Genomic DNA, 19061 nt, shown 5'->3' on the forward strand with positions numbered 1-19061 from the left:
GTCGTTTATAATCTCCGTCTGTCTGTCTCTCTCTCTCTCGTCTGCTATGATACAATGTCGATTGCTTGGAGTCCACTCTTGGGGCTGACGCGATATCGTTCGCCGATTCTTCGCTGCAACACGATCGACGAGCAGCTATAACCAGCAAAGATTTGTATCGTATTCGTTTCGCGACGACGAGTCAAAGCTCGAAAATTTGATGAGCATATTTACCGTCATTTTTCATTTTTATACTTATGTCGAATGGATAACAGTTTGCAAAGCTTTATCGTTCATGACAATGGTTGTCTAAAATTACATAGCGTATAACCCGTTTGATTACAAATTTTAAATCAATTTCATACTTCTAAGGTTTGTTTTCCTTATGTACTGCATTAATGTGATTTTCGAGACGCTTCTTGCTGCTAAATGACCTGTGGCAAGTCTAACATTCAAATTTTCTCTGTCCATGAGCTGACTTTACGTGAGATTTGAGTACACTAGGGTATCCAAATGATTTGTGACAAATTTCACACTCAAAGCATTTACTCCGAAGGTGTACTGCCTGAATATGAATTGCGAGATGACTTTTTCGTCCAAATGATTTGTGACAAATATCACACTCGGAGGGCTTGCTCCGATTATGTACTGCACTTATATGTCTTTTAAGATCACTTTTTAGTCTAAATGTTTTGTGACAAATATCACACTCAAAGGGTTTGCTACCGTTATGTACTGTTGTTATGTGCTTTTTGAGGTCACCCTTGTATCCAAATGACTGGTGACAAATATCACACTCAAAGGGTTTGCTCCGATTATGTACTGCACTTATATGTCTTTTAAGGTCACTTTTTAGTCCAAATGCTTTGTCACAAAACTCACACTCAAAGGATTGGCTCTGATCATGTACTATTTTTCTGTGTCTAATGAGATTACTCTTGCTTGAAAATGATTTTTGACAAATCTCGCACTCAAAGGGTTTGCTTTGCAAATGTACTACATATCTGTGATTTTTAAGCTGACCTCTATGTCCAAATGATTTGTGACAAATCTCGCACTCAAAGGATTTGCTCTGATTATGTACTACACTTATATGTCTTTTAAGGTCACTTTTTAGTCCAAATGCTTTGTCACAAAACTCACACTCAAAGGGTTTGCTCTGATTATGTACTACATTCACGTGACGCTTGACGCCACCCCTGTATCCAAATGATTTGTGACAAATTTCACACTGGAAAGGTTTGATTTTATCATGTACTTGATTCACGTGCTCTTTAAGTTTACTTGGATTTCTAAACGATTTATGGCAAATTTCACATTCAAGTGGTCCATTGCCCTTGTGTGTCGTTTTCATTTGTCTCGTTGAAGTCGCTTCTTCTGTGGTAAATTTACGATTACTATCGTAATTGAATCCTTTTTTAATTAAAATTGTAAGCCTTTTCCCATTCAAGTCATTTGTTGGATTTTCTTCCTTAACAGTAGCTAGGCAGATGGTCGTCAATGAGGGCTTAGGTTCAAGTTTTACATTTTCGGTCTCCAATTCAATCAAAATTTCTTCCTGTAACGGCATCGAGTCTTTAAAATTGTTTATAGTTTTTTCATGGTGGAAATCCGAACATAATTTCGAAAAATGGACTCACCGATGACTCATTCGAAGATGATTCTTCAGAGTTTTCAGTTTTCACCGAGAACCCCGGATCCACACTCACGTCGGCTACATCTTCGCAATTGTCACGAGGCTCCTCTTTCATCATAGAGTCATTAGTGGGATTAGCCTAAAATTAAAATTGTTTATAGTTTTTTCATGGTGGAAATCCGAATATAAATTCAAAAGATAGATCTTACCGATGATTCACTCGTCGATGATTCATCAGAGTTCTCAGTTTTCACCGAGAACCCCGGATTTTCTTCCTTTACAGTAGCTTGGCAGATGGTCGTCAATGAGGGCTTAGGTTCAAGTTTTACATTTTCGGTCTCCAATTCGATCGAAATTTCATCCTGTAACGGCATCGAGTCTTTAAAATTGTTTATAATTTTTTCATGGTGGAAATCCGAACATAATTTCGAAAATTGGACTCACCGATGACTCATTCGTCGATGATTCATCAGAGTTTTCAGTTTTCACCAAGAACCCCGGATCGACACTCTCGTTGGCTACATCTTCCCGATTGTCACGAGGCTCCTCTTCAACACTAAAGAAACGATCGTTTAAAAATATATCTTTGACATGCATGAAAAAGTGTATACCTAACTAAGTCCTTTCGGCTTGCCATCCCTTCGTTAGAATGATTTATCCTTAAATTATTCAAAATTAGATGCCTCGAGTAGCCAACACCTAATCTTATTTTCACCAATAAACTTGAACGGATATTATTGTAAACACTTCCTACAGCAGGAAATGATTAATAGCGACTGAGCGTAAACAGTTTTGTACAACGATGAGTAGCCACTGACATGTAAATAACAACATTATACCGAGATCGTAACGAAAATATCATTTTCTCAGCACACAATAATGCCTCAACTAATAATTATGCGCATTTTAATTAATATACCAAAAATGTAATTTTATAGTAAGAAAAGTATTCTTGTTTGACACAAACTGGTGATCATGTTTAAATAAAGAAATGAATGAAAATGTTAAAAAATTGATATAATAATTACTAGATACTTTTGTGGTCAGTTAAATAAGTTTCGGTTGTAAACGGACAACGAGTATCGATTGTACGTCCAGCCGAAAAATGAGCTGCAGCTAGAGCTCAAAATTCGGGCAAAGTCGGGCAACAAAAGCTCTTGCTCGTACAGAAACAACGGCCCATCGCAGAACGTCAACTACTTTTAATTTTAGTATTAACTTTTATTTCGTAAAATTTTGCTCCCTCATAGAGAAAGCTATTTGGTATAGGCTCGAATCAAAATGATATGTTGAATCATACGTGAAGTGGAAGGAAATTTTTTCGGACTTAGTCATTTAATCCAAAAAATAAAGTCCGATTCGTTGCACTTGTCAAAGGGTCACAAGTGTAATTATCACACTCATCGAAAAAATACTGGGAAAAAAGAGCAAACTGCTTTAAGAACGACCATGAACTTTATTATTACGTCAAATTTATAATTAAAAGATCCTGCTCCCGGCCTCGAAAAACATGGGCAGGTTCATGCTAATATCGGTGGAACGCGCGCGCGTATCGTACACCCGTTTTCGCGCATAGACGAGGCATTAGTCACGCGCTTCGAAATTAAAAACCTCTGCCAATTTATTGGCAAAGAGCTTCCTCATTAAAAATTATATTAATAAAAGGGTTTGATTATTAAGGGGAAAATTTGTATTTCATTTTTGAAAATTTTTGAAAAAACGAGGAAGCAAAAAATGCATGCCCCTTTTACATAGCTTTGTGTGACGGACACTTTTTTTTTTTTTTTTTGAAAAATTATATTTTAAAAACGAAAAGTTTAATCAACTTGAAAATTTTACACAATAAAGTTTATTTATTAGAAAAGCCGTAAAAAATTTTTCAGATGAAAATATTGGAAATTGTTAATTTTCTATGAGTTTTCCTCGAGCATCCTGTTGTCCTGCGGTAGGCATGATTTTTGTGCTTAGATTAAAAAAGAATCCAGTGTTTTCATTTCACTTCCATTTGAAATGCTTACATTCATATACATTTTGGAGCCGAAGTTTATATCGAGTGCACCAACGCATGAAGCACATCGATACGGGATACGGTTGTATTGATCAACAATGAGACAAACGAGGGAGAGAGAGAGAGAGAGAGAGAGAGAGAGACGATTGAATTTCGCGCAGGAGCAAAAGTCGCTTATTGCGATCGCTCCCCCGAAGAAACAAAGACGCGCGCGACGAATCGCTATATACACGGTGAAAGTCCGCGCGCAGGTAAGAGGAGAGAAAAAAAGCGCGCACGCAACTCCGCAAAAGCAACAGCAGCAGCAGCCAGTGGCAATATTACAGAATCGTTATAAAAATGAGTGCGTCGCGCGACGATCGTCGTATTACGCGTACAAGTACGGGGATTTTTTTTGAAAACATCAAAGTCGAGTCGTATTATAAAGAGTATATCATAAGTACGGGTCCTGGTCTGCGCGCGATCAAATGCGCGCGGATATACGAATATATATATGTGTACGTATGTCTACGTTGTACATATCGCGAGTGAAAAGTATAGCAGCTTTTATATAAAATGGCCACGCCCTCGCGCTATGTATGTACGTGTATAATAATAAGCGAACGGACAGGATTCGAGAATATCGGCAAGGACGACCACAGCTCGACGAGCTGCTGCTTGTGTATATATATATACGTTGAATACTTGCACATGATGCAGCAGCAGCACAAAGGGAGGCAGCAGCAGCAGCAACACATTTACACTCGAATTGCCCGTGACTTTTTAATTAGCGATCGGCGTCGAGCGAGACTCCCGAGTCCAACCATTATTATACGGGCGCAGAAACAGCAGCAGCAGCTTTTAAAGCCTCGACGCGCTGCTCCACGACGAGATTCATGCCTCGCTCGTCTGTCCTTTTTTTTGCCGTTTTTCTCGCGCGATGTAAGTCCGAAGGGCTCGAGTTGACGCGAGAGAAAGCTTTCGTCGTTAATATAGCAAGTACGGCTGTATTAGAAAAGTATCTCTCTCCCTCTTTCTATATGTATAACAGTAAACAAGTCGACAACTTTGTGCTTTCTGCGCTTCCTACGTGTCTCTCTCTCTACGTATAAACGTACAAACGCACTCTTACGTATACATATACGCGCGCAGACACACATTAGAGGCGCTACGCGCGCAGATGTATCGCGATCAAGTTCACGAGGCTAATGCACTTTGAGAGTTTCTCTGCCTCTATTTTTTTTTTGTCATATTCCTCGCGCGACTTTTCTCGTCATAGAACCGCCGCGCCGCTGCCACGGCTTATAAGTGCACAGATAGCTCGTTCTTTTTTTCATCTGTCTCTCTCTCTCTCTTGGCAATTCGTGCACGAAGGCTGGGGGCCCAATGCCGAAGATACATCTGGGCGCGAAGTAGGTGCGAGCGCGGTAAAAGCGCGCGCAAAGGTATACGCGTTATAAATAACTCGCGGATTATTAATTAAATCAAAATAAAGATTCTTTCTGCGTGCCCAGATATGTGAGTAAGTACGTGTGTATTTGCAGCTGCCTCGCGCGAATGTCCATTGATTAATGCGAGTGATATTTCTTCAACATTATCAGTGCGCGCGCGCGGTTACAGTGATATATACATATAAATATGAGTTTGAGAAATATCATAGCCAAAGATTGAATGAGGTCGATTAAAGTATGTGTATCTCTGTGGTGCTGCTGCTGCAGATCTGAGTGTATACACTGCACCGTCGAGAGCGAAAGAGAGAGAGAGAACTATGATACAGTCATAAATGATATTATTATCGTTGGGCAATTTGAGCGGATAAACGAACCGATAAAATTATAATTAAAAATCGACAATAAGCGAAATGTATATCAGCCGTATATATATAATAATAATAATAATAAAACCGTTGCCCCGGCGAGAGCCAGAAGACAAATGGCTTTGCGTCTTTTTTTCTTTTACTCAACGTTTGCACTGCCTATATACATCGAAAGAATAGAAGCATTTTTAGCAGCGTTCGCAGAGTAGTTCTTTTAGCGACTTCCTATGCACTATGCAGACACACATACACACAGCAAGTAAGTATGTGTGTATGTACTTATAACGAGAATCGGTGCACGAGCTGCACACGTTACACTGTGGTCGAACAGATTGATAAGCGATCGGCACGGCGACGGTGGCTTATGTCGCGGATGAAATGCATTAATCATTGCATAAGGATAAAAACGAACGAGGTATATTATAGTATAAGTTTGCTTGTTACAAGACGCGAGCATTGGTGTATTTTGCATTTTACGCGTTATAAGGTGCAGACTAGTTCAGTGGTGTAGCGGCACATGCCGTTTGATTACGCTCGATTAAGACACTTTACTCGATGTTGCGTTGTGGCACGTGTCGCTGCGGTTGAACGAAAAAATATATACACAATTCGAGTTCTTTTACTTCAAACGATGGTGATTTTGTCAATAAAAAAAAAGAGATTGATTTTTTATATTTATTTATTTGATTGACATGGTAAATCTGACACATGTAATAACACAAAACATTAAAAGTACTGTAAATTATGTTGATTGGCATCAAGAGTGTTGGCTTTCAGTCGCCAAAAAAATACGATATAAATCTTGGTTCATTAGCTGCTTGATGATTATATCACAGCAGAGAATTGGTAATCGGTAGTGCGTCAGCTTCAGTAGAGGATTCAGTGCCCATCGCTGGAAAAATTTTCTCGACATTATCTCACACAGATGCAAGCAACAATCTTGAAAAAATAGAAGTTTTGGCTCATTTTTCGAACGCGACAGCTCGTAGTAGTCCGAATACGCGACTAGTTTCGCCGCCTGTTCGGGTCGCAAACGGATTAATTCGTAAAGCGAGAGACTCGGATTTATCATTAAATTCTTTGCTTTCGTCGTGAAATATTCAGCCTCCACCTCCTCGTCTTCCTCTTCCTCCTCACGATAACCTTGAACAAATCGTCTATCGTCCTCTTCGTAGTCTTCCTCCTCACGATAACCTTGAAAAAATTGTCTCTCGCCGTCCTCGTATTCTTCCTCCTCACGATAAAAATGATCAAATCGTTCCTCCTCCTCAACATAATAACCAAGATCATATAGTCTCTCTTCTTCCTCCTCTTCACGATAAAAATAATTAAATCGTTCATCTTCTTCCTCCTCGCTATGATCATTATAAAATGATCTCTCTTCCTCTTCTTCCTCCAAATAACGATCGTCAAATCGCATCCATGGATGGCTCACATACTTCTCGTCGTCGTAGCAACATTTTTTGGTAGACTCCTCGAACAGTCCATTTTCAGCAAACGATTTCATGATCGTTAGGGCGTCAATTCGGTCCAGGTGGTATCCTCTTTTTTCGAGACACTCGACGACGGCCAAAGCACTGGACACTAGTCTTAATTTAAAAATAGGCAACGAACCAGGCCACTGGTACTGCCTGAATCTCTCGTTGAATTGACTCGAAGTGGGAAAAACCAAGCTAGACAGATCGGCACCACAGCTCAAAAGTAAATCGACGGTATTAGGCCAGAGATTCAGCACGGCCCATTGTAGCGGCGTTCGACCCAACTCATCTCGGGCGTTGATTTGCTGAATGTCGTCGATAACCTCGAAAAACAACTCCGCCAAGTCTTCATCGTCGTCCTCGTCTCTCTTGCAAATAAGTTGCAGTGGTGTCAAGCCCGTCTCGTTGACCAAGTTGGGATCGGCGCCTCTTGTCAGCAACCATTCGGCTACCTTCGCGATGCCTTTTCGCACGAATTGCAATGCCAAGTGCAATGGTGTTCTACCCTCGCTGTCCCGAACGTTGATCGTCTGCTGGATATCATCGTTTATCCCGAATAACACATCCGTCAATCCATCGTGGTAATTTCTGCAAATAACGTGTAGAGGTGTCAGCCCCTTGTTGTTGACCGAGTTCGGACTGGCGCCTCTTCTCAGCAGCGGTCGTGCCACCTCCGAGTGGCCCCGCGCCAGAGCCAACAGTAGCGGCGTATCATTTGTTTCTGGCACGATGAGATTAGGATCTGCTCCGTGCTCGAGGAAGCGCACAACGACCGAGTCGAGGCCGTACTCGCAGGCCACGTGGAAATGCGTCAATCCACCTCCGTCGGTGTAATTAACGTCGCATCTGTAGTATATTTGAAACAGAGTAAGAACCCTGCGGAGATCATCTCCGCGTCTGAACGCCCAGTGCAGCGCTGTAGAACGACGCGAACATAGCGCGCCATTTCTATCTACGTAGGGCTCGTCCTTGTAACCACAACTAACCACAAAGCCGAGTACTATTTTGTACTCCGATAGAATCCAATCCATTTCTTCCTTTCGAAAAATATCCTGGAGACGAGGGAGTTGGCCCTTCCAAGTTTGAGCCAGTATAGAAAATTCTTCGCAAAGTTCATCTCTCTGCTTACTGACCTTCCAATTAACCCTGCCTCGCATTCTCTTGAGTTTTCTCAAATGACCATCGTTCATAAACTCCATTGCCTTCACTTTTTCACAATAATCACTGACTGCGGTTGACACTCGACGCGATCTAGTTCTTTGTTGACGTAACGGCGTCGTAGCGTGTACTGAAATGCGCGCACGAGATCGAACTGTGTTTGAGTCGTTGCTCGTTATAGTTTATAACAAACCTACACGCACGAACACGCTCGGTGCAGGGCGCGAGACAAGCGAGCTGCGGCCTGCGAGTAAGAGAGACAGAGATACACTGCGCAGAGGTTAAGCAAAAGGCATGCGTCTCGGCACAGCATAGAAGCGTGTGAGCAGACTCACGGCCCACGGGTCAGTACGGCACACGAGTAATAACCAATCGATCAAGCGTCCGAATGTTTTTTTTTATTTTTATGAACTTATGTGTATTTCATCTCCTTCCTTAAAAAAATGATGTGAAGTCGTTTTATTCGTCACCTCATTGGTCGAGCAGTAACTGCGCCTCGCTTCATAATTGGTCGGAATCTCGCGCTGGTCGTTCACATAATTATTTTAGTGGGAAAATTTAAAAGTGGCGTTTGCTTAAATGTTTATATTTGTAAGTCATTGGTAATTTTAATTTCAACTTGATTAGGTGGCGCGCGCGAGCGCGCTTCATATCACTAGTAATTTTATAATTAGGGTTACATAGACTTGAATTGTAAGGGTGAACTGAGCCTTAGATTTATATATGTTTGCGCCTAGAAAAAATTTTTACAAGAGTGAAAAAAAACTAGTTGCTAAAAGCGCCCGAATGTAACTCATCATTGACCTTTCTCTCTAATTCTTGTTTCACGGGTTATGAAAATGACCAAGTCAATTGAAAAGTCAAATTTTCAGTCGAGGGTAAATTTCCATTGAAAATTAAAATAAAAAGAGATTAGTTCACTTAGAAAAGTTCCGTAACATTGCAAAAAAAATCCTTTAGAGTTTTCGAAGAAAATTAAAAAAAAAAAGGTTACAGCTAGTCCAGTCCAATTAGTTTTGAACGTGAAAAAATTCGCAACCGGAGTTTCTCACCGGGATTCGTTAGGTTTCGATGTTAGGAATGAAGTAATAACAAATGCCACAGTTGAGTCGATTGGAATATAAACAATTGGGCCCTTTGAAATGACGAAAAATCGGTTTTTTGACTACAGATTGAAAACGGTACGTTGTATGAAAAAAAGTTTCAAACAAAAGTTGTAGATCTTTGCAAGACCTTTAATTTGAGATAGAGAACGTCAAAATCGGTTAATTTGTTTATCCGATAGCTCCAAAAAACCTCAAAATATGACCGTTTTTTTCAATTGTTTATAAGTTTGCAATAAATAAAGCTAGGGTAACGAAACTCTAGGGATATGAAGCTCTTGTCATGACGAACAAAACGCTTTTTTCATTTTTGCGCTAAGTGCATTATTTATCGAGTTATTCAATTTGTTTATTAAAAACACCTCAATTGTCAATAACAAAAAAAGCGACTTACAGACATCGCAAAAGGATCTGGGCGGGCTTAAATTAAAGGTAATTACTTCTATTTTTGTAATCTATGATAATAATAACATATTTTTATTATTTACTGCTCGAAAAATGAACAAATAAAAAGCCTTAAAAAAAAAGTATAAACAAATAAGTTTTGCTAGCTGAATAAATGCTACACAAAAATAAAAACTTCAGAAACGGAAAACTGACATTTTTCTGCAAATTTTAAAAAAAATACACTTCTCTAAGTGCAATAGGAAGCGAGTTAGGATTTTTTTTTTAAAAAATCACTGCTACCGTAATTGTTTATATTAATAACTGAAATTTATACATATTATCAATGGAAAACTAAAGTTTCAGATGCGATTATTTGCAACTTTCAAATATGATTATTATTGTAATTATAATATGTTGAATATCGCATCAATTAATGCTGCTCTAGCGACAGTCTATGCGACGAGGGAGGGGGAAGCTCGCTCGAGGCCAGCTCTCGCGCGACAAAAATTAAATCTTACGTTTCAAAATTGTTTGCGCTGTAAAAATTTTCGATATCTCAGCTTCCGATGCACCTAGAGAGTTGAATTTTTTTTTATTTTAAAGGTATTGAAAAATAATTAACAATGGTAATGTTTATAAATAATTCAAGTCATTGGAAATCTAGTAAAATTGACTTTTAATGTTTCCTTTTTTTCAGCGATATTTATTAACGTACTCTTGTATTGGATAAATTATTTGTTATAGCTTATTTGATAATAATAATTTTTATTCATACAAAAACTTCTATTCATATGACAAAAATGACAATAAATTTCAATCGATCAATATCATTACACAATTATATATCAGTATAATTCATTTTAATTTTGCTTTTTTTGCAACGTGCCCGGTATTTGTTTCATCAGAGCTACTATCAATATCCGTTTCTTCTTCGCTCTCATCTAAAAGGCAAATTGATTAAATCGCCGGCAAAATTAAAATGAATTATACTGATATATAATTGTGTAATGATATTGATCGATTGAAATTTATTGTCATTTTTGTCATATGAATAGAAGTTTTTGTATGAATAAAAATTATTATTATCAAATAAGCTATAACAAATAATTTATCCAATACAAGAGTACGTTAATAAATATCGCTGAAAAAAAGGAAACATTAAAAGTCAATTTTACTAGATTTCCAATGACTTGAATTATTTATAAACATTACCATTGTTAATTATTTTTCAATACCTTTAAAATAAAAAAAAATTCAACTCTCTAGGTGCATCGGAAGCTGAGATATCGAAAATTTTTACAGCGCAAACAATTTTGAAACGTAAGATTTAATTTTTGTCGCGCGAGAGCTGGCCTCGAGCGAGCTTCCCCCTCCCTCGTCGCATAGACTGTCGCTAGAGCAGCATTAATTGATGCGATATTCAACATATTATAATTACAATAATAATCATATTTGAAAGTTGCAAATAATCGCATCTGAAACTTTAGTTTTCCATTGATAATATGTATAAATTTCAGTTATTAATATAAACAATTACGGTAGCAGTGATTTTTAAAAAAAAAAATCCTAACTCGCTTCCTATTGCACTTAGAGAAGTGTATTTTTTTTTAAAATTTGCAGAAAAATGTCAGTTTTCCGTTTCTGAAGTTTTTATTTTTGTGTAGCATTTATTCAGCTAGCAAAACTTATTTGTTTATACTTTTTTTTTAAGGCTTTTTATTTGTTCATTTTTCGAGCAGTAAATAATAAAAATATGTTATTATTATCATAGATTACAAAAATAGAAGTAATTACCTTTAATTTAAGCCCGCCCAGATCCTTTTGCGATGTCTGTAAGTCGCTTTTTTTGTTATTGACAATTGAGGTGTTTTTAATAAACAAATTGAATAACTCGATAAATAATGCACTTAGCGCAAAAATGAAAAAAGCGTTTTGTTCGTCATGACAAGAGCTTCATATCCCTAGAGTTTCGTTACCCTAGCTTTATTTATTGCAAACTTATAAACAATTGAAAAAAACGGTCATATTTTGAGGTTTTTTGGAGCTATCGGATAAACAAATTAACCGATTTTGACGTTCTCTATCTCAAATTAAAGGTCTTGCAAAGATCTACAACTTTTGTTTGAAACTTTTTTTCATACAACGTACCGTTTTCAATCTGTAGTCAAAAAACCGATTTTTCGTCATTTCAAAGGGCCCAATTGTTTATATTCCAATCGACTCAACTGTGGCATTTGTTATTACTTCATTCCTAACATCGAAACCTAACGAATCCCGGTGAGAAACTCCGGTTGCGAATTTTTTCACTTTTAACATAGAGTCAGATCTAATTGGACTGGACTAAGCCGATTAAGCGAAGAGAGACTCGCGCGCTCGATATGAGAACAGAGCGAAACTTAGAACGCGTTTTTCTTGAAACCATTTTTTTCAACTGATACCAAAACGTATTGCTGCGGTTGAATAGAAACAATGAGTATTGATATCTTTTACTTCAAATCGTGGGTGTATAAGAAATAAAATCAAAATTCAATTTTAAACTGATTTATTTACATGATATAGAAAATGTGATTCACAATTAATATCATAAGACATAAAAAAATAATGCAAATTATGCTGATGAACATTGAGAGCTTTGGCTTTCCGTCGCGACGCAAACATAATATAAATCTTGGTTCATCAGGCGCTCAATGATCATATCGCAGCAGAGAATCGGCAGTGGGTAGCGCGTCAGTTTGAGAAACGGACCGTGTGCCCATTGCCGAAAAAATCCTCTCGACATTATCTCGCACAGATGCAAGCAACAATGTCCGAAGCATCGTTCATGGTTCTTTATGCTTCTCAAACGCGACAACTCATGTAGCAGTCTGAACATGTGAGTAGTTTCGTCGCTTTTTCGGGTCGCGAACGGACCAGTTCGTATAGAGCGACAGTGTCAGTTTTGCTTCTCTCAAAAAGTTCCACACTTCCTCCTCGCGATCATCGAAATCTTCTTTCTCTCCACTCATGACAATGATAACAACCGCTTGCTTCATCCGCGTCGAAAAGATATTCAAATCGTATCTCGTCTTCATACGAATGTATTTTAGGATTCGCTGACTTCTCGAACAATTCGTACTTGGCGAAAATGTTCATGATCGTCATGGCTTCGCTTCCTTCCAACTCATATCCTCTTTTGTCAAGTCGCTCGACAACGGCCAACAGGCCAGACGCTAGTCTCAATTGTTTGGTAGCATATATCCAATTTGTCGGGTTAAATACCTCTTCGAAATAACTCTGAGAGGGAAAAACGAAGCTAGACAGATCTGCACCATGATTCAGCAGTAAATCGACAGTATTGGGCCAGAGATTCAGCAAGGTTTGATCCAACTCATCCCGGGCGTTGACCTGCACTGTCTGCTGAATGTCGTCGATAACCTTAAAGAACCGCACTGCCAACTCTTCGTCGTTCCCTTGCAAATAATTTGCAAAGCAGTTCGTCCCGCGAAGCCGACGAGAAGGGAAAAGTGACGACTCTATCAAAAGTTGTCGGTTCGCGTGTTATACACTTGTGTTCTAGATACTCGTGTATGTATACATGGTAGCCGAGGCAAATATGGTATAAGCGACGACGAGTCAAAGCTCGAAATTTTGATGAGCATATTTTCCGTCACTTTTCATTTTTATACTTTTGTCGAATGAATAACAGTTTGAAAAGCTTTATTGTTCATGACAATGGTTGTCTAAATTACATAGCGTATAACCCGTTAGATTACACATTTTAAATCAATTTCATACTTCTAAGGTTTGTTTTCCTTATGTACTGCATTAAAGTGATTTTCGAGACGCTTCTTGCTGCTAAATGACCAGTGGCAAGTCTAACATTCAAATTTTCTCTGTCCATGAGCTGACTTTACGGGAGATTTGAGTACACTAGGGTATACAAATGATTTGTGACAAATATCACACTCAAAGGGTTAACTCCGAGGATGTACTGTATTGATGTGTTTCTTGAGATCACTTTTGTATCCACATGGTTTTTGACAAATCTCACAATCTTTTGGTTGGATTATTTTGTAAAATTTTTTACCTTCAAATTCAACATTAGTACATACACTTCTTAGATGGAACTACTTCACTTGTTTCATATTCAATGAAATTTTTACATGTGTATATAAAAATCGTACAACTGTTCTTACACAGCTGATTTTTGTTAACTGTTAACTATATGAGTCTTTTGTTTGTATGTCTCTGAGGAAACACCTTTTATTTTTATTTCAATAAAGCAAACTGAATGATTCAATGATTTGAAAAAATGACAATTTTCATATTCTTATGACTTGTCGAAATTTTTATTCTATCCAATGATAATTTATTAGTAATATAAGCACTTATTTTTTGAGTTTAATTGAAAAAAGCTTCCTCAATGAGGAAGCAAAAATGTTTAGTCATTCAATTAACAAAGAATGCGCTACACAGAGGTATAATATAGTAGTAAAATTATTAGATAGAGCTTTTTTATCAACCTTTGCAATTGTTAAATCTTTGCATGCGTCAAATTTGGGAAACTTCTAAGGTTTGTTTTCCTTATGTACTGCATTAATGTGATTTCCGAAACAATTCTTGGTACTAAATAACTCGTGACAAGTCTAACATTCAAATTTTCTCTGTCCATGAGCTGACTTTACGTGAGATTTGAGTACACTAGGATATCCAAATGATTTGTGACAAATATCACACTCAAAGGGTTAACTCCGAAGATGTACTGTTTTGATGTGTCTCTTGAGATTACTATTGCGTCCAAATGAGTGATTACAAATCTCACACTCAAAGGGTTTGCTCCGATTATGTACTACACTTATATGTCTTTTAAGGTCACTTTTTAGTCCAAATGATTTGTGACAAATATCACACTCAAAGGGTTTGCTCCGATTATGTGCTGCACTTATATGTCTTTTAAGGTCACTTTTTTGTCCAAATGCTTTGTGACAAAACTCACACTCGAAGGGTTTACTGAGAAAATGTACAACATTTATGTGTTTTTTGAGGGTACCTTTTTCTCCAAATGATTTGTGACAAATTTCACACTCAATGGATTCGCTCTGATCATGTACTATTTTTCTGTGTCTAATGAGACTACCCTTGCATGAAAATGATTTTTGACAAATCTCGCACTCAAAGGGTTTGCTTTGCAAATGTACTACATATCTGTGATTATTAAGCTGACCTCTATGTCCAAATGATTTGTGACAAATCTCGCACTCAAAGGGTTTGCTCTGATTATGTACTACACTTATATGTCTTTTAAGGTGATATTTTAGTCCAAATGCTTTGTCACAAAACTCACACTCAAAGGGTTTGCTCTGATTATGTACTACATTCACGTGACGCTTGACTTCATCCCTGTATCCAAATGATTTGTGACAAATTTCACACTGGAAAGGTTTGATTTTATCATGTACTTGATTCACGTGCCCTTTAAGTTTACTTGGATTTCTAAACGATTTATGGCAAATTTCACATTCGTGTGGTCCATTGCCCTTGTGTGTCGTTTTCATTTGTCTCGTTGAAGTCGCTTCTTCTCTGGTAAATTTACGATTACTATCGTAATTGAATCCTTTTTTAATTAAAATTGTAAGCCTTTTCCCATTCAAGTCATTTGTTGGATTTTCTTCCTTAACAGTAGCTAGGCAGATGGTCGTCAATGAGAGCTTAGGTTCAAGTTTTACATTTTCGGTCTCCAATTCGATCAAAATTTCTTCCTGTAACGGCATCGAGTCTTTAAAATTGTTTATAGTTTTTTCATGGTGGAAATCCGAACATAAATTCAAAAGATAGATCATACCGATGATTCACTCATCGATGATTCATCAGAGTTTTCAGTTTTCACCGAGAACCCCGGATCAACACTCACGTCGGCTACATCTTCGCAATTGTCACGAGGCTCCTCTTTCATCATAGAGTCATTAGTGGGATTTGCCTAAAATTAAAATTGTGTTATAGTTTTTTCATGGTCTAAAACCGAATATAAATTCAAAAGATAGATCTTACCGATAATTCACTCGTCGATGATTCATCAGTGTTTTCAGTTTTCACCGAGAACCCCGGATTTTCCTTCTTTACAGTAGCTTGGCAGATGGTCGTCAATGAGGGCTTAGGTTCAAGTTTTACATTTTCGGTCTCCAATTCGATCGAAATTTCATCCTGTAACGGCATCGAGTCTTTAAAATTGTTTATAGTTTTTTCATGGTGGAAATCCGAACATAATTTCGAAAAATGGACTCACCGATGACTCATTCGAAGATGATTCTTCAGAGTTTTCAGTTTTCACCGAGATCCCCGGATGCACACTAACGTCGGCTACATCTTCGCAATTGTCACGAGGCTCCTCTTTCATCATAGAGTCATTAGTGAGATTAGCCTAAAATTAAAATTGTGTTATAGTTTTTTCATGGTCTAAAACCGAATATAAATTCAAAAGATAGATCTTACCGATAATTCACTCGTCGATGATTCATCAGAGTTTTCAGTTTTCATCGAGAACCCCGGATTTTCCTCCTTTACAGTAGCTTGGCAGATGGTCGTCAATGAGGGCTTAGGTTCAAGTTTTACATTTTTGGTCTCCAATTCGATCGAAATTTCATCCTGTAACGGCATCGAGTCTTTAAAATTGTTTATAGTTTTTTCATGGTGGAAATCCGAACATAATTTCGAAAATTAGACTCACCGATGACTCATTCGACGATGATTCTTCAGAGTTTTCAGTTTTCACCGAGAACCCCGGATTTTCTTCCTTTACAGTAGCTTGGCAGATGGTCGTCAATGAGGGCTTAGGTTCAAGTTTTACATTTTCGGTCTCCAATTCGATCGAAATTTCATCCTGTAACGGCATCGCGTCTTTAAAATTGTTTATAGTTTTTTCATGGTGGAAATCCGAACATAATTTTGAAAAATGGACTCACCGATGACTCATTCGAAGATGATTCTTCAGAGTTTTCAGTTTTCACCGAGATCCCCGGATGCACACTAACGTCGCCTACATCTTCGCAATTGTCACGAGGCTCCTCTTTCATCATAGAGTCATTAGTGGGATTAGCCTAAAATTAAAATTGTGTTATAGTTTTTTTATTGTGTAAATCCGAATATGAATTCAAAAGATAGATCTTACCGATGATTCACTCGTCGATGATTCATCAGAGTTTTCAGTTTTCCCCGAGAACCCCGGATTTTCTTCCTTGACACTAGTTTGGCAGATGTTCGTTGATGAGGGCTTAGGTTCAAGTTTTACATTTTCGGTCTCCAATTCGATCGAAATTTCATCCTGTAACGGCATCGAGTCTTTAAAATTGTTTATAATTTTTTCATGGTGGAAATCCGAATATAATTTCGAAAAATTGACTCACCGATGACTCATTCGAAGATGATTCTTCAGAGTTTTCAGTTTTCACCGAGATCCCCGGATCCACACTCACGTCGGCTACATCTTCGCAATTGTCACGAGGCTTCTCTTTCATCATAGAGTCAATAGTGGGATTAGCCTAAAATTAAAATTGTGTTATAGTTTTTTTATTGTGTAAATCCGAATATAAATTCGAAAGATAGATCTTACCGATAATTCACTCGTCGATGATTCATCAGTGTTTTCAGTTTTCACCGAGAACCCCGGATTTTCCTTCTTTACAGTAGCTTGGCAGATGGTCGTCAATGAGGGCTTAGGTTCAAGTTTTACATTTTCGGTCTCCAATTCGATCGAAATTTCATCCTGTAACGGAATCGAGTCTCTAAAATTGTTTATAGTTTTTTCATGGTGGAAATCCGAACATAATTTCGAAAAATGGACTCACTGATGACTCATTCGTCGATGATTCTTCAGAGATTTCAGTTTTCACCGAGATCCCCGGATCAACACTCTCGTTGGCTACATCTTCCCAATTGTCGCGAGGCTCCCCTTCAACACTAAAGAAACGATCGTTTAAAAATATATCTTTGACATGCATGAAAAAGTGTATACCTAACTAAATCCTTCCTGCTTTCCATTGCTTTGTTAGAATGATTTATCCTTAAATTATTCAAAATTAGATGCCTCGAGTAGCCAACACCTAATCTTATCTTCACCAATAAACTTGAACGGATATTATTGTAAACACAGCAGGAAATGATTAATAGCGACTGAGCGTAAACAGTTTTGTACAAGGATAAGTAGCCACTGACTAGTAAATAATATTATACCCAGATCGTAATGAAAATATCATTCACTTAGGCGTACAATTAGTTTACACGAACGGATAATATGTGCGAAGAAACAATAGCGCAAAAAGTATCTTTCGGTTTACTAACCACCGAGAGTATTTAAAAACGTCGAAAAATCAACCAACGTCTCAGGCTTTAGAGGCTGTTAATCCTTCAATGTTTCAACTTATAATTATCCGCATTTTAATTAATAATATACTAAAAATGTAATTTTATAATAAGAAAAGTATTCTTGTCTATGAAAAGCTGTCGAATGAATAAACATTTTGAAAATTTTATATAATATTTCTTTGATACTTTTGTGGTCAGTTAAGGGCTTATATACACCTCAAACTTAAAATTTTTTTTATGGAAATTTCGAGCAGGATTTTTCTTCCTCTTTCCATGTCATCATTCAAAATTTCAAAATGTTGATTCTCTACCGAGATACAGTTATTTCCGTAAACCTTTTTTCTTATATTACACCTGTTAAATTTTTTCTTTTTCATCGTTTTCTGAAAAGACGTGTTTTTGGTCACCTGTCGCAATATTTAGAGGGTTAATCATACATCTGAGCCAAGTGATGATGTTTTAAATGCATATGAGTTATTCTGACTAACTTTTAAAATAACGCCTCAGAAAATTTTTGATGAAAAATCAAGCTGCACAGTACCAGGAGTGAATTTTTCTTGAAGATTATCAACAGAGGATCCCAAAAATAACTTTGGGCTATATTTTTCTCCATAGTCCACTGGGGAAACCCGATTTCAATTTGGGTCAAAATAAAACTTCTTTAAATTTTAGAATGACACCGATTCAGACGTGCTTTCGATATGTACATGGTAAAAAAATCCTAAAACCAAAATTCTAGATCCCATCCCCCCTCCTACCCTTTCCTCCCCTATAAACGTCCATTTTCTATTCATATTCATTCTGAAACCCTGAAGTAATTGAAAAATCTTAAAAAAATTCATAAAAGTACATATCAACAAAACTAATCACCTTGAATTTTTTCAGATTTTTTGAGTGCTTCAGGCCTTCAGATAAAATAATTAAAAATTTGGAAAATTTATATACAGCGGTATGAGCCTAAATCAAACTCGAAAAATTTTTTCTCTGTTTTATCGCATTGAAAAACATGACCTTAAATTTCTTTGGATTTTTTAAAATTGCCTTATGCACGTTTTGAAGCAAAAAACCCTCTTTTTTAATAAAAATAGGTTGTAGAAGCATGAGCTTCGAATGCAAGAATTTTGAAAAAATATTTCTATATTTCTTGATGAAAATTTTAGAACTTTTTTTTTGTAATTTT

The 19061-nt window shown here is 37.3% G+C and overlaps 1 protein-coding gene across 13 annotated transcripts; it reads right to left on the reverse strand.

The window, feature by feature from the left end:
- Positions 1-239: 239 nt before the first annotated feature.
- On the reverse strand, positions 240-17727 carry LOC111693632 (zinc finger protein 583-like). Of its 13 annotated transcripts, none has more exons than XM_023458811.1 (14): positions 17532-17726; positions 17365-17476; positions 17130-17282; positions 16924-17058; positions 16689-16841; positions 16483-16617; positions 16248-16400; positions 16013-16165; positions 15836-15941; positions 15572-15600; positions 15366-15500; positions 1825-1977; positions 1620-1754; positions 240-1537 (listed from the first exon to the last, which is right to left on the reverse strand). In XM_023458811.1, the coding sequence occupies exons 1-14, from the start codon at positions 17555-17557 to the stop codon at positions 425-427; spliced, it is 2691 nt and encodes an 896-aa protein (XP_023314579.1). In that variant the 5' UTR covers positions 17558-17726; the 3' UTR covers positions 240-424. The 13 variants fall into 13 exon arrangements, with proteins under 13 accessions (XP_023314579.1, XP_023314574.1, XP_023314578.1 ...); XM_023458806.1 differs by having other exon boundaries at positions 15572-15724; positions 15807-15941; positions 17532-17725; XM_023458818.1 differs by having other exon boundaries at positions 1434-1554; positions 15572-15724; positions 15807-15941; positions 17532-17723.
- Positions 17728-19061: the final 1334 nt, after the last annotated feature.

The sequence above is a fragment of the Trichogramma pretiosum genome, unplaced genomic scaffold, assembly GCF_000599845.2.
Source record: "Trichogramma pretiosum strain Unisexual culture from Peru unplaced genomic scaffold, Tpre_2.0 scaffold25, whole genome shotgun sequence".
Taxonomy (NCBI): domain Eukaryota; kingdom Metazoa; phylum Arthropoda; class Insecta; order Hymenoptera; family Trichogrammatidae; genus Trichogramma; species Trichogramma pretiosum.